General features: G+C 30.0%; 1 protein-coding gene across 1 annotated transcript in view; it reads right to left on the bottom strand.

The window, feature by feature from the left end:
* LOC140439763 (beta-galactosidase-1-like protein 2) overlaps positions 1–26,385 on the bottom strand; it is a 67,897-nt gene extending 41,512 nt beyond the window's left edge. Inside the window, exon 1 of the mRNA XM_072529904.1 lies at positions 25,314–26,385. Coding sequence (XP_072386005.1) covers positions 25,314–26,310 — 997 coding nt within the window. The 5' untranslated portion in view covers positions 26,311–26,385. The remainder of the gene's footprint in view (positions 1–25,313) is intronic.
* Between the last annotated feature and the right edge of the window lie 1,095 nt (positions 26,386–27,480).

The raw sequence follows: 27,480 nt of genomic DNA, 5'->3' as shown, positions 1-27,480 counted from the left end.
TTTAAAATCTTTTTCTTCTTTAACTTTTATACTATGGATATAATTTTGTGCAATTCTATTTTCTTTATTGACAAGTCCCTTGTGTTGCTGCAATATGGAAATGACTATTGATTTATATTCTTCAGGGCAATTTAAAACTTTCATCATATCTTCTTCTTTACAAATAACATTATTCTTCATTATGTACTCATTATTCCTTGCTTCCAATTTTACGCACTCCGCCTCGTAGGCATCCATCTGCTTAAAATTTCCATTCCTTAAATATTCACTACAATAATTATTCTTTAGATTCTTTTGGGACATTTCCCTATCATCAAAATACATTTCTTCTTCATAAACATCATTATTTTCTTTTAATAATATCCTATCAACTCTTTTTCCTTCTTCCACCTCATCTTTCTGCATAAATTTAATTATTTGCCCTTCCAAAGTTACCATTTTTTCTTCAAAATCTATCTTTAATTTCTTCTTTTCCAATTCATCATTTCCCATTAATATATCAACACATAAATCCTTGACAATAAATCCTTGCATATTAATTTCTTTATTAAGAATATTAATTTTAAAATTGGCTAGTTTATCAATTTCACCCAACTTCTTATTATTTGCACCAATAATTTTAATTTTTGGAATCTTTATTATATCTGATAGTTTTAATGTATTAAAAATAAAATTCTCCGAGACTAAAGTACTTTCTGAACCAGTATCTATCATAATTTTAATCATTTTATTTTTGGCCAAAGCATTTATATAAATTAAATTAATAGATTTAATAATTTTCTCTTCATCTAAAGAAATAAATTCAGAAGGTTTTTCATAATAGCAATGGCCTAACTTGTAATTCAGAAAGTTTACTGCACAAAATTTTGATTATTAGAATTGTCAGATTGTATCTGACCACTTGGATCTGATGTCCTATGTCTTTCCCTACTATGACTTCTACTCACATTTTCTTGTCTTGTACTAATTCGTTCCCTGTCTTCGCAGCTTCTATTCCTTCGTACACAATTTACCTGTCTGTTGTAGTTAGGTCGCTCTGTATTTCTTCTATTGTTAAAATCTTGTCTATTATTATTAGTACTGTTATTAAATTGTTGTCTATTATAACTAGTATTATTCTTAAAATTCTGTCTATTTTGATTACTGTTATTATTATTAAAATTTTGTAAACTATCAACATATCTATAATTATTATATGATTGTCTATATTGTTGATTATCATTTTTATTATATTGAAAGTTATTATTGTTTTTTCTGTTGTTATTATTACTTGTCATATTGCCTCTTTGTATTCTTTGAATAAAACTATCTATTGTTTGAATATTTTGTACAGTTACTGTTTGCACCACATCAGCATCAAAATGTCTAGATACATTTAAGACTGTTTCATCCTCTCTAAGTGGTGGTTCTAAATATTTTGCAACTGTTATCAGTTTCAATGCATAATCTACCATATTTGATTTTAAATTGTGATTATACTTTCCAAAATATAGAATTTCTGTAAACTTGGCTTGCTCTAGTTCACCCCAATAATAATTTAAAAATTTATTTTCAAATGTTTGAAAATTATCTAAATCATTTTCAATACTAGCAAACCAAGTTGCTGCATTGTCATTTAATGTCATTCTAATATAATCTTTAATATCATTAATATTATTCACAAATCTTAATTTATGTTTTAAACTATTTATGTATACCCTAGGATGCAAATTTTTTATATTACCAGTGAATTTAATCCCAGTCTCATTTGTTAAATTTAAGTAAGGTCTCCCTATGTCTCTCATTTGTGAAATATCATCTATTCTCTGTTCCACATTTCTTAGTTGATTACTATTTATTTGGATATTTTGTTGTATATCGTCTAATTTTTCTTCTGTGTTTCTTCTGTCTTCGTTAATTTTTACTTCTAAGTTACATTTCTGCAACTCTATTTTCTGTTCTATATCTATCTTATTCTCTTGAATAATCCTCTTTACTTCTGTCCTCTCATTGTCTATCCTTTTCTTGTAGTCATTCCGTATACTTTTTATTTCATTTGCTACTTTTTTTTCTGCAGCTTCAAGTTTTTTATCCATTTGTTTTTCCATTTGTTTTACAATTTTATTATTATTATCTTCTATTTTCTTTTCTAATTTTCTATAATTCTCTTCCAATTTCTGTTCCATTTTTTTCATGTCTTCTTTGATTTCTTTTGAATTCTCTTCATGACATAACTGACATAATCATTATTCCAGAATGTTCCAACATAAACAAAGGTCAAATTCTGCATTCTGGAGAATTCGTTAATGTTCTATTGATAATTTTGTTGACATTTAGGCTTTTCAGATCAGAATAAACATTTAAATTAGTAACTAACACTCTAATTTAATAAAATACACATTTCAAACAATATATTATTATAACCCCACTTTATATTCCCAATTATTTCCTAAAATGTCACTTGGAGAGTATGTATATCTGTCTATCACTCACATGTATAGTTGGTTGCCTATGCACATGGCTCACTTAAATATATTTAGAACATTAAACTACAACTTTTTACAATTATTATATGCTAATTTCTTAAAATTGCCCTCACATAAATAATTTTTATTAAATTCTCTAGTATATAACTTCTTAAAATAACCAAATACCTAATATTATCTAATATGTAACTTATAAATTAATCTCTAATCACTATTTTTCTTTCTCCTATATCATATCAATATATATATATATATATATATATATATATATATATATATATATATATATATATATTATATATATATATATATATATATATATATATATATATATATATATATATATATATATATATATGAGGAACCCATAGGTGTCCCAAATATTTGAAGATAATACTTACTTACTTAATCAGTAGACCCATTTGTACCTTTCGGTGTTGGGCCGTTTAAAATACAATTCATTACATTACACTATTTGACAGTCTTCTGAGGTGTCCTAGTTCTTAACGAACTTTCTCCATTCCTTCCTATTGGATGCCATCTGTGTTGCTTTCTGCCAAGTCTTACCCTTAGTCTGTAGTATCTGCGAGATGTCACTGTTCCATTCTTTAATGGGTCTTCCTCTTCTGTTCTTCCCTATTGGTTTGGCGTCCCACACTCTTTTAACTTGTCTATCATTGTCCATCCGGGTTAGATGTCCGAACCATGCCAATTTTTTCTCTTTGATTGACTCGAGTATCGGTTTGATTTTGAGTCTTTCTCTTATTTCTTCATTTCTGATTCTATCAGTTCTTTTTACTCCTATCGTTCTTCTGAGGTATTTCATCTCTGCTGCCTGAATTCTGCTCTGATGTCTTTTGTTTAATATCCAATTTTCTGCTCCATATGTCACTGTAGGTCTATATATTGTTTTGTATATTGTCATCTTGGTCTTTGTTGATATTTCTTTGTTATTAAGGAATCCTCTATTTAGTGCTTGGAATAGTTTTCCTGTGTTTTCCATTCTGTTGTTAAGATCATCCTCGATATCTCCTTTGTTGTTGATTACTGTTCCTAAGTATTTGTATGAATTTGTCTGTATTATTTTTTGTTGGTCTATCATTACTTCTATTTGATCTTCCGTCCCTTATTTCCTTGATATTTTCATTATTTGAGTCTTCTCTTTGTTTACGTTTAAGTTGTATTTGCTCGCTTCTAGGTTCCATTTCTCTAAGTTGTATTTCAGTTTTTCTGCAGTTTCCGCAATTAATACTATGTCGTCTGCAAATATACACATCTCAGCATTTATCATTTGCATTCTGTTCCAACCCATGCAGTATTTCTTGAATGTTTTCTTACATTCTTTCACTATCTCATCTATTACATTTATGAATAGTACTGGGCTGAGACTTCCCCCTTGTCTAACTCCTTGGGTTGTTTCAAATGGTTCTGACTGAATATTTGACATTCTTACTGTATTTGTTGTTTTCATGTATACAGTCTTTGTTGCTTCTATCAGTTCTTCACTTACTTGTTTCTTCTTTAGGCTTTCCCATATATCTTTTCTTTTGACTGAGTCGAATGCTTTTTCCATGTCTATAAAGCTCAGATGTATTTCTTTATTTTTTTTTAAGGCTTTTTCTATTACTTGTTGCATGGTAAATATATGGTCTTGTGTGTTGTGTCCTTTCCTGAATCCACTTTGTACATCCTCTAATTTATGTTCTATTTCTTTTCTAATTTTCCTTTCTATTATGGTTTCGTATACTTTTGCTGCTACACATAGTAGTGATATACCTCTATAGTTCCTACAGTCTCTTGTGTTTCCTTTCTTGTATATAGGTATAATTACTGCATTTGTCCATTCTCTGGGTATTACTTTTCTCTTCCATATTAGGTTATATATGTATAACAATTTTTCTTTTGCTTTTACTCCTATATATTTCATCATTTCTGGTGCTACTTCATCGCTTCCTGGTGCTTTTCCAATCTTTATCTTTCTTATTGCTTCTTCCAGTTCTTCTTTTTCTATAGTTTCTGTATTTTCCGTGTTTCTCATGGATACTCTCCTGTTGTGGCTTTCCTTCTCCATTGTATTCGCTTGATTTCCATTCAGTATCAGCTGAAAATGTTCCCTCCATCTTTCCATTATTGTCTTATCGTCGTTTATTATTGTTCCTTCCTTGTTTATTATTTGTTTCAGTTTCGTTTCTTTGTTGCTGCTTAGGTTTTTCAGTGTTCTGTAAAATAATTTTACGTTTTCTGTGCTGTTTTCTTCCATTTTTTCCCCGAATTTTTCCCAACTTTTCTTTCTCTCTTTCTTAACTATCTCTTTAACTTTTGTTCTTTGTCTCTTATAATTTTCATATTTTTGTTGTGTTTTGTCTTGGATGTATTCTTTTCATAATTTCTTCTTTTCTTTTATTTCTCTTTTCACTTCATCGTTCCACCAAGATGTTCGTTTTCCTCTGTTGTTATTTCTTGTGGTTCCACATATTGATTTAGCTGTTTTTATCATCGCATTTTTAAATTTTCCCCATTCTTCTTCTATTGTTTCTGTTATTTCATGTTCATTATCCATCTCTTTCTCTAGTTTTTCTGAGTATCTTATTCTCGTTGTTTCTTCCCTTAGTTTATAAATTTTTATTATTTCTTTGTGTTTTCTGTTTATGTTCTCATTTCTTTTTATTTCTTTTCTTTTGCTTTTGAATGTGGTTTCTAGTAGATAGTGGTCACTACCAATTTCATAACTTCTTTTTACCCTTACGTCTCTTATCCAGTTCTTCTCTGTTTTTTGCACTATAGTATAGTCTATAATTGATTGTTCGTCTCTTGATTTGACTTCTCTTGTGATCTTGTGTATCCTTTTATGTTGGAAGTGTGTGTTCATAATCACCAGGTTATTGTCTAGACAGAATTCGAGAAGTAATTTTCCATTTTTGTTTAGTTTGTCCTCCCCATAAGGTCCGATGACATTGTTCCATTTTTCTGTTTCTTTCCAAACTCTACTGTTCATGTCTCCTGTGATCACAATTTTCTCTGTACAATCATTTATCACTTCTTGTAATTTGTCCCAGAATTCATTCTTTTCATTTTTTGTTGCGTCTTCATCTGGTCCATAACATATGATTAGGTTTGTGTTGGTTTCCTCTGTATCCATATCTATGTCTACTCTTAGTATACGTTCGTTGTAATATATCCAATTTTTTATTTTGTTGATACTCTCCTTCTTTATCATGCACGCTACTCCTGCCTGAGCTCTCTTCGTTTCTTCCACTCCACTGTATATTAGTAACATTCCGTTTTCTAATATTATTGATCCTTTTCCTTTTTTCTTTGTCTCTGTTATAGCTACTATTTCAATGTTCTTATCTCTAATTTCTTCCCCCAGTTCTATTTCCTTCCCATTTATACCTCTCACATTCCATGATGTCATTTTCCAAGTTGTTTTGTTCTTTTCTGTGTTTAAGTTGTACTTTAATTTGTTTTTACTCCCGTTTGTGTTATTATCTTTAGATCTGCTCATGTCCCTGTTCTGTGCCTGTTTTGTTTCTCGGTCCGTTATTGTGTTTTCTTCAGCTAGTTTTTTGAACTAGTTGGTTCTGTATTGTATGTTATTTTTTCTATCTGGCTTGTTTTTTGATTCCATTTCCACTTATTGCCTTCAATAATTATGAAACCATATCCAATTTTTGTCCTTTTTCCATTAGTCTTTTCATCTGCTGCTATCTTCCTAAGATTTCTTTGTATCTCTATCTCTTTTAATGTTAGGTCACATTCTATATATACTCTATGTTGCTTATAGTTTATTAGTTTACCCTTGGCTTTCAGTATTTTCATTTTATCTTCGAATTTTTTACATTCGATAACACACATTGTTTCATTTATCTTTTGTACCCTATTTATTTCTGATTTTACTCCCATTTTTGTTTCTATGAAGTTCTCCAGTTGCTCTGCTTCTATTGTGTCTATTGGTAAGCCTCTCATAATTAGGTTATTTTTCTTCTTTTCTTTCTGACATGCTTCCAATGCTATTTCTATTTTATCTATTTTTTGTTTCATCGCTGTCATTTCTTTCTTTAGATTTTCATTTTCACTTATTATTTCTTTCATTTGCAATTTGTATTCACTATTTTCCTTCCTAATTGCTTTTAGTTCCTCAATCATATTACCCATTGTATTTTTTATCTCTTCCAGGTCATTGTTTTTCTTTTTATTATCGCTTGCTATTTGTCTCATTAGTTCCATCATTTAGTTCTGGCTGCTGGTTTCATTCGTTGTTGGTTTCGACCTGTCTGGCGTTCGGCTCACTTTTCTGCTCCTACTAAATATATCTATCTCCTCTTTGCTTTTTCTTTTACCATCTTCATCAACCTTACCATCCGCCATTTTTCTTCTTATTCAAGTAATTAAAGTATTTATAAATATAAATATTATAAATAACGGTTACGGATCTCGACAAGCGCCGCGCCTACCTCTACAGTTAAATCTTAGCAATTATTCTCGAGCCTAATCAGTTTCGACTTCTACCACTTGTAAATACAAAAATACAATCAATATCAAAACAGCAAATAAATTTAGCCTTTATAATTCTGTATAGTTTTACCGAAACCTGAATAACAGACCTATTGTTTTTGATGATAATTATTATTGTTTATCGTTCTTAATCACCCATCCAGCGTAAAAAGCTCAACTCGTTTCGACCACTCGGAAGTTTCACTTTTATCCGTAGGGCAATTAAAACTAACTATCTATTTAATGCAGTTCAAAATCAGATAACTGATTCTTTACTTACATAAAGGTCCCTTTCAAACACACTTTACACTAACTTGCATGCAGATTACACTCGAAACCACCCAAAATTGGAATTTAATTTCGGAGCGACACTACACACGTCCTACTAGTCTGACCGCCAATCAATCCTTGAAGATAATATTTGTCATTAAAGACCAAAAAGTTAGTGTCAAATACTAATTGCAACAGTTCTGCAAATACATCCCAGGATACAGGACAGATAGGTTGGATGGAATTCCAGTGATTTCTTAAGGAGGTAATAACACTATAGGATATTAGAGGTAAATGTACCGCTCTATTGCACTAGAGGTTGGTATTTCGCCTTGCTGTTCTGTCATATTTTGACCTCAAGGCCAATGTCTTTTCACGTTGTTGGCGTGGGTGTTACACCTGTTAATTCCTTTACCTGCAGCATTCAGTAAGCTAAAGACTGGCAACTTCATTTTTTACTTTTAAATACTATATTTTAATCTTAAATAATTCAATAATGTTACCTAAAGTCAAAATTTAACTGATTATAAATAAATTGGTGGAAGTGCATCTCATGATCTTTCTAGTTCTCTACATATCAAGTTTTAATGTTTTTTACTTAAGTTTTTTATAATAATTTTTATATACATGTATGATTATCACATGTTCTTTTGGTGTGCTAAGTCTGTTAATTTGTAAACTATACCTAGTTTTCATTAATTGTTTATACAACTTTATCTCTAAATGTCCAGTATCGTAAGCTTTTTCACACATTTAATATCATTGACTGCTACATGTCTTTGTAAGGTAACACACATGTTTTAACTTCTCTATGGATGTTTGGTTTTTCATATTGTTCTTTTTAGATGAACTGATGATGCTTTTTGAGCCGAAAGCGAAACGTCTTCAATAAATAAATGAAGTAGCCACCTTCTTTGTCTTTTATTTCTCCGAATTCTTTTTTGACCGAAAAACCCACCACTCTTCGAGTGTTCCTTAGTTTATATTGTATTATATTATATATATTATATTCCCACATATATATATATATATATATATATATATAATATATATATATTTATGTATATATATTATCGTGGAGTATAATATATTAGTAAGTAAATACTTATATAAAATTAATGATCTCTGAACTTGCTTGTGGTGAGATTTGATTTGAAGCTGTGACTTTTACATATTTTATTGAATTTAGATTTATACAATATATACAACACTTTGGTTGTAGTTAAGCCCCAAAGTACTTATATTAACTACAACCAAAGTGATGCATAAATTGTATAAAAATAAAATCAATAAAATATGTAGAAGTCATTATTAATTTGTATGGTTACAGTTTCAGTTCATAACTTCATTCAGAAATCTCTTTTTGGCAAATATAACAAATCACTTCTAAAGTAGTTATCTTAATTGTTAAACAATTTTCTTCCTCTCCTAGTGACTATGGTACAGGGGATTTGTCAGTATGGTGATCCTTAGTTTTTTCTCCATTGAAGTATCTTTTTTCACAGTTGACGATACACGATACACTTAATAAAAAACTGTTATTTTAATCAAAATTTAGTATTTAGTACCATTACAAATATGTATTACATGTATATTTAAATTTTTAACTAGTTATTAAAAAGTTTAAATCCAAAATATCTTAAATACATGAAATCTCAGAAATCATAGATTTTTATTAAAAAAAAAGTAATTCAGATACAACTTCAGAAAGAGGTCTAATGTTTTAAAAATTATATTGTTAATTTGTATAAATATGTACAAAAATCGTAAGCCTTTGGAAATACTAAAATTAAAATCACATGACCAGGATTTAAGACGTTTTGGGAAAAACAAGGTATTTGATATGCTTAGTGAACAAATTCCCTTCGTTGGCTCAGTAAAGATGTTCGTTCAGTTGTAATGGAAACACAAAATAATAGTAGCAGAGTTTATTGTTGAGACGTACACTATAGGTGTTGACCCGGGATTACTTTGAGTAGAGACTGATGAAGTTGATCGTTGAAGACTATCAAGTTTGTTGAGTGAATATTGATTGAATGCTTCTCTAGGCAAGAGATCTTAGTTTTATATAAGTTTTAATTGGGTCAATATTTTCGCGGACCTCGCTTGATATGTGTATTTAATTTATGTAAATTGTTTAACTTTGTCAGCACTTTTGACTGATGTCCAAATTATATTATTGATAATTGACCAAATGTGTATGTAACCTAATTAACTACGTGTGTGTATTTATTAACAAATAGATTCATTCGGTCTACTGGGTGATAAAATTATACTGTCCAATTTCGGATATGAATTCTGAAGATTTGATATTGGACATACTGCGGAATCGGGCAATCTGGCCCAAGTGTCAATACTCAAAGTTTACATATAAGTATTACATAACATAGTAAAATTCAAACATGATAAATTATAAATAGTTTAAGAATAATCAATAATCTTCCAACCGTACCCTAGCTATCAATGTCCGACTCTATCTCTAGATTAAAATTAGGGCAATTGGATGAAAATGTGGAAAGTGGGATGTCAGCTTGGGAAGTCGACGGTACATTGTTGTGCCGATTACTAACTAATACAGGTACTTCCTGTTCGTTAGTCTGAGTTTGTGGATTCCCTGAACGACATAGTCGTGCAACAGGACGGTACTTCCATAACGTGAGTATCCCAATTATTACCATTATAGTAATGATCCTGGTGGCCACAAAATAATGCCAATTAGATTCGTGAATCGATCGCCACTGCGTATGCGTCATGTCTTGTTCCAGACTCTGCTCCCCAAGTAACACATGACGTAGCTCTCCTCCTGGTATGTCAAGGTAGGTGTTTAGAGGCGTGTTAAACTTGCGGGGTGTCCTCGCCACCAGTTGGGCCACGGGAGTGATTGGCGACTTCAGGTAACTCGTCACTGCTCTGTCCACCCCACTGCTAGTGGGGAGTAATGTAATATTTTTCGTTTGGGCGATACATTTGAGTGAAAGCTTCAGGAATGTGACTCGTTCCAGTACTCTTTCGCTCCGATTTCCATCGCAAATAATGGATATGTGTATCGTGACTGGCGTGATAACTAGCCAGAGGTTGGGAGTACCCATCTTACTCCATTGAGCTGTCTGTATTGTCCTGGCTACCACTGGACATGTGCTATTCTTAGATCGCTCATAAATTTCTTCAAGTATGCAGTTTGGTTGGGTATCCATGTTTCTTATAGCCGTTGGTGAGCACGCTATCTGTGCCTTTGTCAACAGTAAGCACCTTTCTCTATCTTCCGCGGTCAATTCGAAGTAGTGCAGTGTGTTATAATCTACGACCAGTAGATTCCTTGGGGCGACAAATGTGCGCAACACCGACCCCTCAACGTTAAGTGGTATGGCCGTGACTTTGAGCATGCTGTACCTATTTTTCCCTGTCACTATGAAGTAGCCGATGACTGTTATATATCTGTCGTAATGACTGACTTCTGTTTCTATAATGGGTTGTCGTCGTATTTCGACCCCTTGAGGCAGTATCTGCCCTGCTTTCCCTATTAATTTGGTTATTTCACCCGGTTTCACTATATCAATGAAGTGTCCGTGGTTATAGTGAAGGTTTAATATTCCCTCGTAAAATTGAGTATATTCGTTTATGAAGTCTTGTATATCTATAACTTGTAATGCTATCGTTTGTATTCGTAACGTGCTATATTCGGTTTCTAGTTTTTGTGCTTTGTCTTCTACTTCGTTAAGTCCTTTAGATATTTCTTGTAGACCTGTGATTAGTGCTTTGTTAAACTTGTTCATTTGCTCGTTTATCCTGTTCTCTGTGTGATTGATTGATGTTATTGTTTCTAACATTATCTTCGCCTGGTGCTGTGATCCCTTTATTAGCTCCTTTTGGTTATTATCTAATGCTTCAATGTTACTGTAGGCTTCGTCATTGACTCCAAATACTGAGGTTAATATTGTTCCTGATATTCCTCTTCTTTCCCTTCCTTTTATTTCTACTGTCAACCCCTTGCTTACTGACTTTTTTGTCCTTCCTCTAACTTCCCTATTATATCCTTACAATTCACGATTTTTATCTCATGACACAGTTCTCGTACGCCTTGTATCATATTTCCTATTAGTTGGTGCTCTGTTCGAATTCTTCCTTTTTCGAGTAACACCTTTATTCGAAATGTTCCCCGGTCTATGACGACCTCTCCAAGGTCTTCTGTGAAAAATTCTGGTACCGGATTATATATTTTATACGGTTCTGCCTTTATGGGTTTTAACATCGTTAAAAACATTATAGCTACTAGTATTTTCTTCCATCTTAGTGCTGCTGCCTTCTTCGGCTTTTCCTGTTTGTCTTCTTCCAGTCGTATTAGCTTATATATGGGTCTTTTAGTCAGTTTCCCGTTTGCCTTTCTCACTGTTACTACTCTGGTTAATCCCTCCGCTCCAGGGTGTGTTTCTGTTACCCTCGCTAATGGCCATCTGCCTGGAGGCGTATCCTCTTCTTTAATTATAACTATTTCTTCTTCTTTTATGTTAGGGTGCGCCTTATGCCATCTATTTCTCTGTTGTAATTGGTGCAGGTATTCCTGTTTCCAAATTTTCCAGAAGTCTCTTTTTATTTTCTCCAATAATCTCCACCTCGTCGGCATCTTCAAATAAGTCGTAAGCTCTTCTTCCCGATTTGGTGATATAATTTCTCTCCCTATAAGGAAGTGAGCTGGTGTCAGGGCTATTTTCCCTTCAGGGTCTTCTGATGACCCACATAATGGTCTCGAGTTCATACATGCTTCTATTTGTGCCAGCACCGTACTCAATTCTTCATATGTTAGAACTGTTTCCCCGATGATTCTTTTCAAGTGATATTTCAATATTCGCACTGCGCTCTCCCATAATCCTCCGAAATGTGGTGCATATGCAGGTATGACATGCCACTGGATACCTAGTGCCAGTAATCCTTATCTCGTCATCTATTTTTTGATTTTCTTTTTTCCACAAATTTGCTGTTCCTACGAATGTGGTTCCGTTATCGCTGTATACGTTGTTGCACTGTCCTCTGCGTGCCGTAAATCTCTTGAACGCTGCGATGAATGCATCCGTAGACATATCGCTTACTACCTCCAAGTGTACTGCCTTCGTTGACAGACACACAAATACTGAGATGTAGCCCTTATAGCTCCTCTGTCCTCTGCCTCTCGTGGTACTTATTTTTATTGGCCCGACATAATCTATCCCTGTGTTAGTAAAGGGATGACTCGGGTTCACTCTGTCTTTCGGTAGATCTCCCATTAATTGTTGTGCTGCTTGGCTTTTATACCTCCTGCACCTTAAACATTTTGCTAGATGATCTTTCACGGTTCTTCTGCCGTTGATTATTCAGTATTTCCTTTTTATGTACTGTAATGTTTGTTGTAATTCGCTATGTAGATTTCTTGCGCGACTATCTGTTATAAGTAACTTTGTTAATGCACTATCCTTTGGCAAAATTATCGGATGTTTTTCTCCGTACTTTAGATTCGTGTGTCTCAGTCTTCCGGTGACTCTTAGAATTCCTTGTCTATCCAGGAATGGTACCAATGACGCTAATTTATTTTTCTTGTCTAATTGCTGTTTCTTCTCCAGCTTATTTATTTCTTGTTTCAAGTAGGCGTGCTGTGTGTGCTTTATCACCTTTAATAGCGTTTCCTCTAATTCTTGGACTGTAAGCTGACTTTGTCCATTGTCCTTCTTTTTTCTGCATTTGTCTGCAAATCTCCTACAGTATGAAAGTACTCTTCTCATTCTTTCTAAATTTGAGGATCTCTCGCATATGTCCTCCTTTATCGTTGTCGTGTGCACCGTTATTTTCGTTTTGACTTCCTCCTCATTTGTCTCTGGTATTTCTTCTGATTCCTGCGTTAAAGTTTTGTTACTAGTCAGCCAAGTTGGTCCCTTCCACCATAGCTCTGCTTCTAATAATTCTGATGCGGTACTTCCACGTGAGAGGATGTCCGCTGGATTTTCCTTTGTATCTACCTGATGCCAATTTTTCGGTCCTATAACGCCTCTTATTTCCTCTACTCTGTTGGCGACGAACATTTTCCACCTTTTTGATGATCCCCTTATCCAAGCCAGGGTTATCGTTGAGTCCGACCATGCATATACCTCAATGTTTTCCCTGTTCAATGCTTCATTAAACTTGCTAGTAGTACCGCGGCACACAGCTCGAGCCTCGGTAACGTCGTTTTCCCTTTCAATGGTGCGACTTTAGATTTTGCTATCATTAGATTCGTTTTAATTTCTGGGCCTAATACCCTTGAGTAGATTACCGCTTCATATCCTTTCATGGACGCATCTGCAAATCCATGTAGTTCTACTCTGTTTATCTTGCCTAAGTTGTTCCACCTGGGCAATGTTATTTTCTCCAGATTTACTAATTGCGCCTGGTATGTATTCCACCTGCTTTGTTGGTTGCTAGTTAATTCTTTATCCCAACTGGTCTTTTGCTCCCATAATTCCTGTATGAACATTTTTGCCTGAATTACTACAGGTGCTATCCATCCCAGTGGGTCGTATAGTTTTGCTACTTCTGACAGTACGTGTCTTTTCGTTATTTTCTTTGCCGTCGTTATCCCTATTTTGAATGTGATTATATCCTCTTTAGGTGACCAGTGTATTCCTAACGTTTTCCGTACTTCTTCTTGTTTGAATGCCTTGGAGTCTACGTTCCTCATATCCTCCGGTACGTTCTCCATTATTTTTTCTTCGTTGCTCAACCATTTTCTAAGAATGAAACCTCCTTTTCTGAACAGTTGTATTAATTCCTTTTGGGTTGTTTCTGCTTCCTGCACTGTCTCAGCTCCTCCTAGTATATCGTCTACATACATGTTTTCTTTTACAATTTTCGATGCCAACGGGAACCTCGCTCCTTCGTCTTCTTGTAATTGTCGTATTGTTCTTAACGCTAAAAAGGGTGCTGCGGCCGTGCCGTATGTCACCGTCGTTAAGTTATACTCTTGTATGTGGTCCTTTGTGTCCTTTCTCCACAAAATTTTTTGATATTTTTGGTCTTCTTTTGCCATTCTGATTTGTCTAAACATTTTTTCCAGATCCGCTGAGTATGCTACCTTATTGAATCTCCATCGTAATAGTATATTTGTCAAATCTTGTTGTAATTTTGGCCCTGTGTGCATAATATCATTATTTTCGTTGTAGTACTGTCCTCTTTTCTCACTGGATGATGAGGTAAGTAGTACCCATCTCCCTGGTTTTCTGCTATTACCATATGACCTTGGTTTTTATAATCTTCCATGAATTGTCTGTAATTCGCTTCTAACTGTTTGTCTTTTGCAAAAGTCCTTTCTAGTTGCATCAATCTGGTGAATGCTTGCTGTTTCGATTCTCCTAACTTTGCGACGTCTTCCCTAAACGGAATTTTTACTTCGTGTCTCCCTTCTTCATTCCTTTTTACAGTCTGTCGATACAGTTCTTCACATTCTTGTTCTTCCACTGAGAAACTTGTGTCCTGATTTACTTCTTCTAATTCCCAGAAGTTCTTTATTTGTACGTCCATTTCTTGTCTTGATATCATACAGCATACTTCTGCTTTTATATTCTCCCTTTCTCGTGCTATTCCTGAAACTATCCATCCTAGTTTGGTGTTTTGACTCAGGAGTCCATTACTTATTCTGTGCATCCCTTCTGTCAATATGTAACTGTATTCTTTTACTCCTAGTAGTAAGTCTATCTTCCCTACCTTGTAATATCTTGGATCTGCCAGTATTGCATTTTTCTCGTTATAGTCCGGTAGAATTATATCCTGTTTCGGTAAATTCCTTGTTATCTTCGGTAGTACTAGTGCTTCTATTTCCATCTCGAAGTCACTTTCATAATGAGTTTCGATTAAAAGTTTCATACTCCAGTTGGCTGTTTTTTCTCCTGACGAGCCTATTCCGGATATGGTCGCCTGTATGGGCTTCCTTGTTGTTCCTAGCGTCGTCGCAGCTTGTAAGAATGTTTGTGTCGATTTGTACGTCGGTATCTCTCTACTGTCTCCAATGAGGTTTTCGTACAGCCTCCTAGTTTCATTGTCCCATTTCGTTATGATAATTCGGGCTATCAATGGGCTCCACGCTACCGTGTCTGTTCCTAACCCTCCTATGGCTTCCAGACTTTCGTGGAAGGTGTCATGTAGTGATTTCAATGCTCTAGCAGAAGATTCCTTTACTTCCTGCGCTAGTAGCATCCTGTTTATTAATTTAAACAATATCATCCTTGGGTTCTCATACCTATCTTTTAGCATGTTCCAAGCCACTTCGTAGTTGGCCTCGGATATGTTTAAGTGTTGTATCATTCTGTTGGCTTCCCCTCTTACTTGAGTTTTTAGGTACTGCATTTTTTCTGCGTTTGATAACTGGTCGTTTTCATGTATTACTTTAGTAAACAGATCGTGGAAAGTTGTCCACGTTTCATATCTGCCTTCATACACAGGGATTTTTACCTGCGGTAATGTCACACCGTCCCTCCTCTGTGTGCTTTCTGGCCGTTGCATTCCTGGCCTTATTTTCTTTAAAACTTCCCTGACTTTCCTCTTTAGATGATTTATTCTCTCTACTTGTTCATTATCTGTAGCGTCTAGTTCCTCATTTACTGCTTCTTCAATCATTAGTGTATTCACCTTTTCCATGTATTCTCATAACTCTGACTGCAATTCTTCATCCTCCTGCAAGTCTTGTTCATTTTCTGCCGTAATAATTCCTCGATTCTTTGTTTTCTTATCTGTATCTCCTTTACTTTCGGTGCTTTTTCTCTTTTCAGCACCCTTCCATATTCTTCCAACAGGGTTTTCCCCTCAATGTATGTCTTAAATACCTGATCATAGTATTTTGTTTCAAATATTTTTCTTTCGGTATACCCCCTTCTAGCAGCTTTTCGTGGTTATTCAAAATTTTTGCCCAATATTCTTCTAATTTTTCCTGTCTATCCGGATGTATTGTTGATTTTTCCGAGATTGGGAATCCTTTTTTGTATTTGAAACGAGTTTCGCTATTTCTGCTCCTATTTCCGCTTGCTTAACGTATACACTTTCCATGATTATTTTTATAAATTTTTACATTCAGCGGTAAATATATTAGACAATACGAAATGTACGTTATTTATTAAATAAGTATACCTGTACTATTACACTTTCTTTTCTATCGGAATGTGCAATTTAGCGAAATATGAGTTTGACCTTGCCTGCTGTGCTATTCTTGGTACTGAGGTAGGTCAAGATGTAAACAACACACTCTCACAATGATATATATATATATATATATATATATATATATATATATATATATATATATATATATATATATATTATAATATATATATATATATATATATATAATATATATATATATATATATATATATATATATATATATATATATATACAGGGTGGCCCGTAAGTAATTGTACAAACAGAAACCGTAGATTCTGCACTTTAAAATATTACGATTTAAGCCAACTTGCTTTAATAAAATGTTGATATTAAGAAAGATACAGGGTGTTAAAGGGGAAATTTAAAATTTTATTTTTCGCTATAACTTTTACGTTTGTAAATATTTTTGGACAAAAAAATTACAGTTGGGATACTTTTGAGTAGGATAAATTATAATTTTACACTTACTTTAATGTAACTAATAGAGGGCGCTACATATGCCACATGTGTGGCATAAATTTGCGCTTAACTTTTTTGCTCTTTAAGTTAGCTCTATTTGTGTTAAAAAATATTAAATACACATTATTTTTACAAAGAAAAGGTATACTTGTTAGTAACCTAAAAATTCAACCGTTTTCGAGATAAATGCGTTTTATAAGTCAGCTGCACAATAATTCTTTGTTTGATATTTGTGCTATAAAGCACTGAATACCTGTAAATAAACATAATTCATAGTTTATTCTTATTAAAACAACTCAAAGATGATAATGCAACATCACAAAATGCTTTGTTATATGTGCTAAATATCTTATTGGAGAAAAGATATTTCATCTTCTTGTTTAGATACCGTGTCCGTATTCAGACGTTGGCCGTCATGTTTACAATGTCCCTTTGCTATCGCTTCTTAAGTTTCTATACTGGTGTTGTATTACTTTTTCTCTATTGTAAAATACTAAAAACCCAAAATATGTGGTTTATGCAAGATGGTACACAACCACATTCTAGAGAGAATTCAGTTAGAACATACTTAAATACAACTTTTCTGAACGTTTAATTGGTCGTGGTAGTCATATTCCTTGGCAATGTGATGAGATATTGATATAATTATTTAATTCATAAAAAATCCGAAAAGAATACTTATTGTTCATTACGTAAATTGTTTACCCATTTTTATTAGGACAAGTAGAAACTAGATCATAGGTATTGAACAGCACATATGTGTCCTGTTTCATAATACTTATGCTACAAATCTAACCTGAAAGACTCAGCATTTTTACAAAAACATCATTGTTGTCCTAATAACCGATATTGTTATAAATATAGTTAACACACAGGCAATTTAGTTCAGCATAATATTAGTTCATTAGTAAATCATAATAGTCCATTTGTTTGAGATGTATTATAGTTACTCGTAAGCTGTAACGTAATCATATAAATAAGTAATGTCATCGATATATTCATCCATTATACATTATAGCCACACCGTAGCCCTGAATTTAATCCGCTTGATTTTGGTGTATGAGGCGCATTAAAACAACGTGTGTCATAAACATTCGCAACCAACTATGGGAAGAAATAAATACTGCAGCAGTTTCTTTAGAACCAATGATGTTATTTAATATGAGACGATATTAGATGGAATATATGGACAAATGAATTAAAGAAAATGGTGGACATATCGACACTTATTTTGACAAAAGTTATGTTATTTAATTTAACTATTTATTAATTTGGTTTGTAAACAAAATATTTTGATTATGACTTTAATTTAACATAAAACGTAAAATGTTTGATGTAAAATCCTATTATTCTGTTTTTGTCAAATCCTATTATTAATTATGCTGATATATTTATTTATTTAATATTTCGTTAACTATTAACTTTAGTTTAAGGTATTTTATACCAAATTTAGATTTATTAATGTTTTTGTCTATTTTTCTTCGTTGCCTATGGTAATTGCCTTAAATCAGAATTATGCAGCTGATTTGTAAAATGCGATTAATCACGAAAACCTGTTAAGTTTTGAAGTTATTAACAGGTATACCTTTTTTTTTGTTAAAATAATGTATCTTTATATTTTTTATCCCAAGTACAGGTAACTTAAAGAGCAAAAAAGTTAAGTGCAAATTTATACAAATATGTGGCATAAGTGGCGCCCTCTATCAGTTACATCAAAGTGTGCATCAAATTATAATTTATATTTTAAAGTACTCAGTTGTAAATTTTTATACATAAATGTTTACAAACATGAAAGTTATAGCGAAAAATAAAATTTTAATTTTGCACTTTAACCACCCTGTATCTTCTTAATATCACATTTTATTAAGCAATTTGGCTTAAATCGTAATATTTTAAAGTGTAAAATCTACTGTTTTCTTTTTGTACAATTACTTAAGGACCACCCTGTATATATCATATATATATATATATATATATATATATATATATATATATATATATATATATATATATATATTATATATTGTTATCAAAATAAATGAAATTATTTGCTACGTAATTATTTTAATTTTTCGAAATAAAGTATTTAATTGAAATTAAAAGCAAGCTATATGTATGAACGTTTCTTTTTTCAAATTGTCATACAAAATTACTGTTTAGTAAATTTTAGTTGTGAATGACGTTTATTTTTGTTTTATCAATTCTCTGTATTATTTAAATGGTATACATTCTAAAGTACATTATTATACGATTGATAGAGTGGAGATTGTTGTTTCTAAATTGTTAAATTGTAATAAACAAAAAACTTGTTAAATTGTAAGATTGTAAAAGTTGTAAGGTTTTGTAATTATTCAAAAAATTACGGTTTTTTGTGTTCTTAGACGTGAGGATCCCTCGCTTCTGGTGGGTTCTGCAATCGGTCCTGTCCTTTGCTGCTCTGCGGCTCTAGTATGGCTCTCGGCTTTGGTACTGCTCTCGGCTCTAATATGGCTCTCGGCTTTGGTACTGCTCTCGGCTCTAGTATGGCTCTCGGCTTTGGTACTGCTCTCGGCTCTAGTATGGCTCTCGGCTTTGGTACTGCTCTTGGCTCTAGTATGGCTCTCGGCTTTGGTACTGCTCTCGGCTCTAGTATGGCTCTCGGCTTTGGTACTGCTCTCGGCTCTAGTATGGCTCTCGGCTTTGGTACTGCTCTCGGCTCTAGTATGGCTCTCGGCTTTGTACTGCTCTCGTTCTCCCGGGTCTAGTGGTCTCTCTCTGCTACTGGGGTGTTGCTGGCGTGGACTGTATAGGCTCTCTCAAACTTCCTTGAAGTATTCTGTTTCTCGATAGGACCATGAACAAATTCCCCTTCGTTGGCTCAGTGAAGATGTTCGTTCAGTTGTAATGGAAACACCAAATAATAGTAGCAGAGTTTATTGTTGAGACGTACACTATGGGTGTTGACCCGGGATTACTTTGAGTAGAGACTGATGAAGTTGATCGTTAAAGACTATCAAGTTTGTTGAGTGAATATTGATTGAATGCTTCTCTAGGCAAGTGATCTTAGTTTTATATAAGTTTTAATTGGGTTAATATTTTCGCGGACCTCGCGTGATATGTGTATTTAATTTATGTAAATTGTTTAACTTTGTCAGCACTTTTGACTGATGTCCAAATTATATTATTGATAATTGACCAAATGTGTATGTAACCTAATTAACTACGTGTGTGTATTTAATAACAAATAGATTCATTCGGTCTACTGGGTGATAAAATTATACTGTGCAATTTCGAATATGAATTCTGAAGATTTGATATTGGACACTTAGTGTCCAAATAGATGTAAGTAAATTTGAATTAAGATCTAAACTCAAATATTGGATAATTAATGAAAATTGTGTATTTATTCTTAGTTTTCAATAAGTAATGTTATGCAGAACAAGTTATTCGATCATCATAATCGCCATTAGAAATATAATTTTCAAAAGCATTATTTATATTAGCTGTTAAAACTTTCTGCCAAAATGGCATGTCCGAATGCTGTTCGTAAATACCTATGGAGCTTACTTAATAGTTATTTAACCAACATATGTTTTAATAAGGGCGATTAACATTTGAGGTATTTTAACGCGTGAGCGGAGCGAGCGGAAAAAGTAATTTAACATCTGTCCACTTCTCTTTCTTAAATAAATGGCATAAGGCCTCTCTGTTTGGTTTAAGAGATGACCATTTCTTTCCCCTTTTTTAACAGTGTATAAAAACATATGGAAAGATCTGAGTAGTTGAACATGCAGCCAACTATGCTAAATGTTATCTCTATGAATTTCTGTTATATAGAAATCCATTTTGGATTTTATTTGCCTTATAACCGACAGTTTCCAGTCATGAGTAAACCAGTCCTCGCCGAGAACAAACACATATCCAAATTTTTAAAATACAAATGTGGTAATTAGTTGAAAACAAAGCTTCTTTAGTTTTCTGTAATGCTTTTTCTACTATTTCAAAAACCCGATCTAGTGGAAAATATCTTGTTCGTAATATTTTTCTCGCGGTACGACCCGTGTGGGACACTTTTTTTCAAAACTAGCCATTTTCGTTATTCACACAAGTAAACAAAAAAAAACATAATGCACATGTGTAATACAGATGCTTGCCGCTACTGGTAATACTACCCATGATTAGTCAAGTGACTTATATGCGCTCATATATTGGCCAGGCGGTTTTAAGGCAAGCATCTGCGCAAAGAAAACCAGTAGGAAGATGAGACGTTTTGAAAATAAATACAATTTTCAAATGCACTTTCAAACGCTAAATAAGCCGTTTTGGGGCAAAAAAACTTTATTCTAGGCCTGAATAATCTTTAATAATATAAAAACATCGAAAAATCGAAATGTTGAATTTAAGACTCTTTGAAAATAAGTTCAATTATTATTTACATGTAATCTCGTTTGTCTAAGTATATAAATTTTATTTTAGCTCAAAGAGCTATGGATATGAATACCTGGACCGTTCTCGTCAACTGTGAAAGAAGATACTTCAATCGGAGAAAAAACTAAGGATCACCATACTGACAAAGCCTCTGGACCGTCGCCACTTAGATAGAAAGATGGTTCAACAATTGAGATTACTTCTTCAGATATAGTTTGATGTATTTGCCAAAAAAAGAGTTCTTGCGCACAGGATGTATAATTTGTAATCAGGTGTGTACATGATGTGTGCGATGACAGTAGGCTTGGAGCATATTATGAAGGCTTCGAAAATAAAGTTACATGCATGCGTTGTGCAGGTAACGTGAATCTGATGTTTTGGACCTGCCCGAAATAAATAAAATAAATTAAATAAAATTAAATAAATTCAATTAAATAAATTAAATAAATTAAATAAATTAAATAAATTAAATAAATTAAATAAATTAAATAAATTAAATAAATTAAATAAATTAAATAAATTAAATAAATTAAATAAATTAAATACATTAAATAAATTAAATAAATTAAATAAATTAAATAAATTAAATAAATTAAATAAATTAAATAAATTAAATAAACTAAATAAATTAAATAAATTAAATAAATTAAATAAATTAAATAAATTAAATAAATTAAATAAATTAAATAAATTAAATAAATTAAATAAATTAAATAAATTAAATAAATTAAATAAATTAAATAAATTAAATAAATTAAATAAATTAAATAAATTAAATAAATTAAATAAATTAAATAAATTAAATAAATTAAATAAATTAAATAAATTAAACAAATTAAATAAATTAAATAAATTAAATAAATTAAATAAATTAAATAATTTAAATAAATTAAATAAATTAAATAAATTAAATAAATTAAATAAAATAAATAAATTAAATAAATTAAATAATATAAATAAATTAAATAAATTAAATAAATTAAATAAATTAAATAAATTAAATAAATTAAATAAATTAAATAAATTAAATAAATTAAACAAATTAAATAAATTAAATAAATTAAATAAATTAAATAAATTAAATAATTTAAATAAATTAAATAAATTAAATAAATTAAATAAATTAAATAAATTAAATAAATTAAATAAATTAAATAAATTAAATAATATAAATAAATTAAATAAATTAAATAATATAAATAAATTAAATAAATTAAATAAATTAAATAATATAAACAAATGAAATAAATTAAATAAATTAAATAAATTAAATAAATTAAATAAATTAAATAAATTAAATAAATTAAATAAATTAAATAAATTAAATAAATTAAACAAATTAAATAAATTAAATAAATTAAATAAATTAAATAAATTAAATAATTTAAATAAATTAAATAAATTAAATAAATTAAATAAATTAAATAAATTAAATAAATTAAATAAATTAAATAAATTAAATAATATAAATAAATTAAATAAATTAAATAATATAAATAAATTAAATAAATTAAATAATATAAACAAATGAAATAATATAAATAAATTAAATAAATTAAATAAATTAAATAATATAAACAAATGAAATAAATTAAATAAATTAAATAAATTAAATAAATTAAATAAATTAAATAAATTAAATAAATTAAATAAATTAAATAAATTAAATAAATTAAATAAATTAAATAAATTAAATAAATTAAATAAATTAAATAAATTAAATAAATTAAATAAATTAAATAAATTAAATAAATTAAATAAATTAAATAAATTAAATAAATTAAATAAATTAAATAAATTAAATAAATTAAATTAAATAAACTAAATAAATTAAATAAATTAAATAAATTAAATAAATTAAATAAATTAAATAAATTAAATAAATTAAATAAATTAAATAAATTAAATAAATTAAATAAATTAAATAAATTAAATAAATTAAATAAATTAAATAAATTAAATAAATTAAATAAATTAAATAAATTAAACAAATTAAATAAATTAAATAAATTAAATAAATTAAATAAATTAAATAATTTAAATAAATTAAATAAATTAAATAAATTAAATAAATTAAATAAATTAAATAATATAAATAAATTAAATAAATTAAATAATATAAATAAATTAAATAAATTAAATAAATTAAATAATATAAACAAATGAAATAAATTAAATAAATTAAATAAATTAAATAAATTAAATAAATTAAATAAATTAAATAAATTAAATAAATTAAATAAATTAAATAAATTAGATAAATTAAATAAATTAAATAAATTAAATAAATTAAATAAATTAAATAAATTAAATAAATTAAATAAATTAAATAAATTAAATAAATTAAATAAATTAAATAAATTAAATAAATTAAATAAATTAAATAAATTAAATAAATTAAATAAATTAAATAAATTAAATAAATTAACTAAATTAAATAAATTAGATAAATTAAATAAATTAAATAAATTAAATAAATTAAATAAATTAAATAAATTAAATAAATTAAATAAATTAAATAAATTAAATAAATTAAATAAATTAAATAAATTAAATAAATTAAATAAATTAAATAAATTAAATAAATTAATTAAATTAAATAAATTAAATAAATTAAATATATTAAATAAATTAAATAAATTATATAAATTAAATAAATTATATAAATTATATAAATTAAATAAATTATATAAATTAAGTAAATTAAATAAATTAAATAAATTATATAAATTAAATAAATTATATAAATTATATAAATTAAATAAATTATATAAATTAAATAAATTAAATAAATTAGATAAATTAAATAAATTAAATAAATTAAATAAATTAGATAAATTAAATAAATTAAATAAATTAAATAAATTAAATAAATTAAATAAATTAAATAAATTAAATAAATTAAATAAATTAAATAAATTAAATAAATTAATAAAATTAATTAAATTAAATAAATTAAATAAATCAGATATTAAATAAATTAATCATGATTCATTTTATAATATAATGATAATCAAAATGAAAATGTATATGATGAATAAATTCTACGGGTATTATATTTAACAAATTTTTATAATGACTAAAATCATTAAACAAAATTTTTAAAGCAAAAATTAAGAGTAAATGTTGAATTAATGTAAAATTTCTGGACATTGCAAATGACACTTCTTCTTTTATTTTTTCTTTTTCTTATGAAGTACTACTACTACTAGAGTACCTACACATCAAAATTTACCAGAAAGTTATTTGAAGTTAAAAAAACAAAATTGTATAGTAAATACTTTAACATAGACTGAAAGTTGGAACGTTACAATGAATCAGTTGCTGAGACATCCTTTGGATAACCTTTCTCTATTCCAATGATGTCTCAGCTACTGATTCATTGTAATGTTCCAACTTTCAGTCTATCTCAAATTATTTAGTATAAAATTTTGGTTTTTTAACTTCAAACAACTTTCTCGTAAATTTTGATGTGTAGTACTTCATAGGAAGAAGAAAAAATAAAAGAAGAAGTGGTGTCATTTAAAATGTCCAGAACTGACATTTACTCTTAACCTCACAAGTCAAAAATCACAGTTGGCCGGCACACTTAACTTTTAAACTGTTTTTAATTGTCCTTTTCTTATGTGTCAGTTTATAAAACAATTTGTCAATTAAAAAAAAATTTTTACACCATTTATTTTTTAATATTAGACACAATGAGTGGTGCATAAAGTTGTCACCTATTAGTAGAACATTCACGAAAGACAAATCTCAATGACGTAAGTTAAAAAACCTTTACACGTTTTAATATATTTTTCGAGGACGCTTTACTAACAGTCGTACTTTATTTCAGTTTTTCCTGATGATGAAAATAAACATTTTCGAAAGCTTGAAACTTATGTTGTTAAAAGAGTATACTTATTTCACCGCTGCGTATCCCAATAAACCTCAAAGCTCTATAGCTAAAGCTATATATATATATATATATATATATATATATATATATATATATATATATATATATATATATATATATATATATTATTCTTATATAAATAAATATGAATATGTAAAAAGACTTACTTTCATTGTCAGTGGCTGTAACTGACTTATTTTTTAAATTAGCTCCATTCAAAAATCCCCAGTTAGTTCCTCCGTGAAACATATAGAAGTTGACTGATGCTCCAAAGTTTAAAATACAGTCTAACACCTCTCCAAAGTTATCGGCAGTTCTAGTATGATGTCTTTCTGCCCAATGGTCAAACCATCCTGTCCAGTATTCCATAACCATTAAAGGCTTATCAGGCTGGAAGTTTTTTAAAAGGGTAAGTTCTTTTTCGGGTTCATGCTGAAAGTTAGCAGTAGCTAGCACTTCAGGAACTGTACCAGTAAAACCATTTGAAGGAGTGTCGGAAGTAAAAAGAAGTTCAACTATTCCGTTTTCTTGTAAAATATCTTTTAGTTGCTCCAAGTGTTTCGTGTCAATTTTATTTGATTCGTCCGCTAGATTACCATATTCATTTTCTATTTGAACGGCTATTATGGGCCCGCCTTTTGTAAACTGAAGTGGAGCAACAATTTTCAAAAGTTTAATAAAGTACCTTTTGACTAAGTTTACATACTTTACGTCGCTGGTTCTTATCTTAATCCCATCGTATCTTAATAACCAAGAGGGCAAACCTCCAAAATCTAACTCGGCACAAATATACGGACCTGGTCGAAGTATTACGAATAGGTCTTCCTCTTTAGCTAATTTAATAAACATGTCAAGATCAAGGAAATCTTGAAAATCACTGCCACCATTACCGAAATCATAAATGCCATCTTCATACTCGTGTAGATTCCACGGAATATACGTTTCAACAGTGTTTAAGCCGGCTGCCCGATATTTTCTTAACCTGTCTTTCCAATAATCTCTAGGAACGCGAAAATAATGCAGAGCTCCACTAAAAATGGTTATTTCTTTGCCATTAAGTGTAAAATATGGTTTTTTGTCATTCAAACCCGATTGTATTCCGCCATTAGTAAAATATTCGTATAATGTCGGTATTTTGTCACTTTTAGACACCGTATCAGCCATTTTAATTTAATAAACACAAACGCAAACCAAAAACCACGGACGAAATGAATAATATGCGCATTGCGCAGTGTAGATTGTAGCTTAACATCACAAGTGTAGAGTTGAGAGGGGTTCAGATTTTAGCGGCGGCGCGGCGGTTAGTAACTGAACTAGTGATGGGAAGACCTGGTTCGTTTCGGTGACCCGGGTCTTCCAGGTCATTCATTAAAATGATCCGTTCATATGAACCACTAATTAAATTTGTTGTGTAAAGGTCACTTGTGTAGAGTTTAATATTGATATATTTACGAATCTTTCTGAGTGTTTATGAATTAATGATAATGCAGGACCCGTTCATAGAGATTCTTTCATTAGAACGACTTTAATTATATTGTTGTTTACGTGTAGAATTTGATATTGCTACTATAAATTTAAGAATGAAATATAGTTTAAGGCTCATTCTTCTCAAATCATCTTCAGAAATCATTAAAATATAAAAAAAATACTTAAAAAAGTTAAGTAAAATTACAAATTCCATATTGTTATGTTTATGAATTAATGATAATGCAACATTTAAAATGGATTTCATTTCCTATAAATTTATAAATAGAACAGACTACGGGACTATTGACTCGACAATTCGAATGTATAGGTATAATTTTACAGTTTTGCAGCGTAAGAGCTCTTGTTAACGATAACGGTCAACGGGTCGATTTTGAAACCGTTCCGTTGGCCGTTGCTCAGTCTCTTTCAGGTTCGTATGAATGTGTGTTCACGCAACGGCAACCAATCCGTTGGTTAACTTTTCACCGTCTACGTACCCAGTCCCCTTCAGCAAGACGTTCGTCGGATCGGTACAGTGAACCATTTTAGTTTATGGAAATGTGTTGACGGCGTTGGACGAGCATCCATTGTTTCAATAAATTTTTTTCTTTGTTGCCGCTAAAATATGGATTTTGATATGGCATTTCACCAATAATTTTTATTTTGTATATAGATTGTATATTTTTAAATGATAAACAATCTATTGAAATTGTAATTTATTTTTAGTTTTTTTATAAACGAAAGTTTTTATTCTGTTATACTAATAGCATAATTCATACATACCTTAAGGTAACAGCTAGTCGCTCAGCAGGTGCAATGGATAGCCTTATATTATTGTCAGCACGTTTTAATTTATCATGTACTATT

This window comes from Diabrotica undecimpunctata, chromosome 4 (assembly GCF_040954645.1).
Source record: "Diabrotica undecimpunctata isolate CICGRU chromosome 4, icDiaUnde3, whole genome shotgun sequence".
NCBI lineage: Eukaryota > Metazoa > Arthropoda > Insecta > Coleoptera > Chrysomelidae > Diabrotica > Diabrotica undecimpunctata.
Note: the sequence above shows the minus strand (reverse complement) of the source record. Positions and strands in the feature narration are given on the sequence as shown.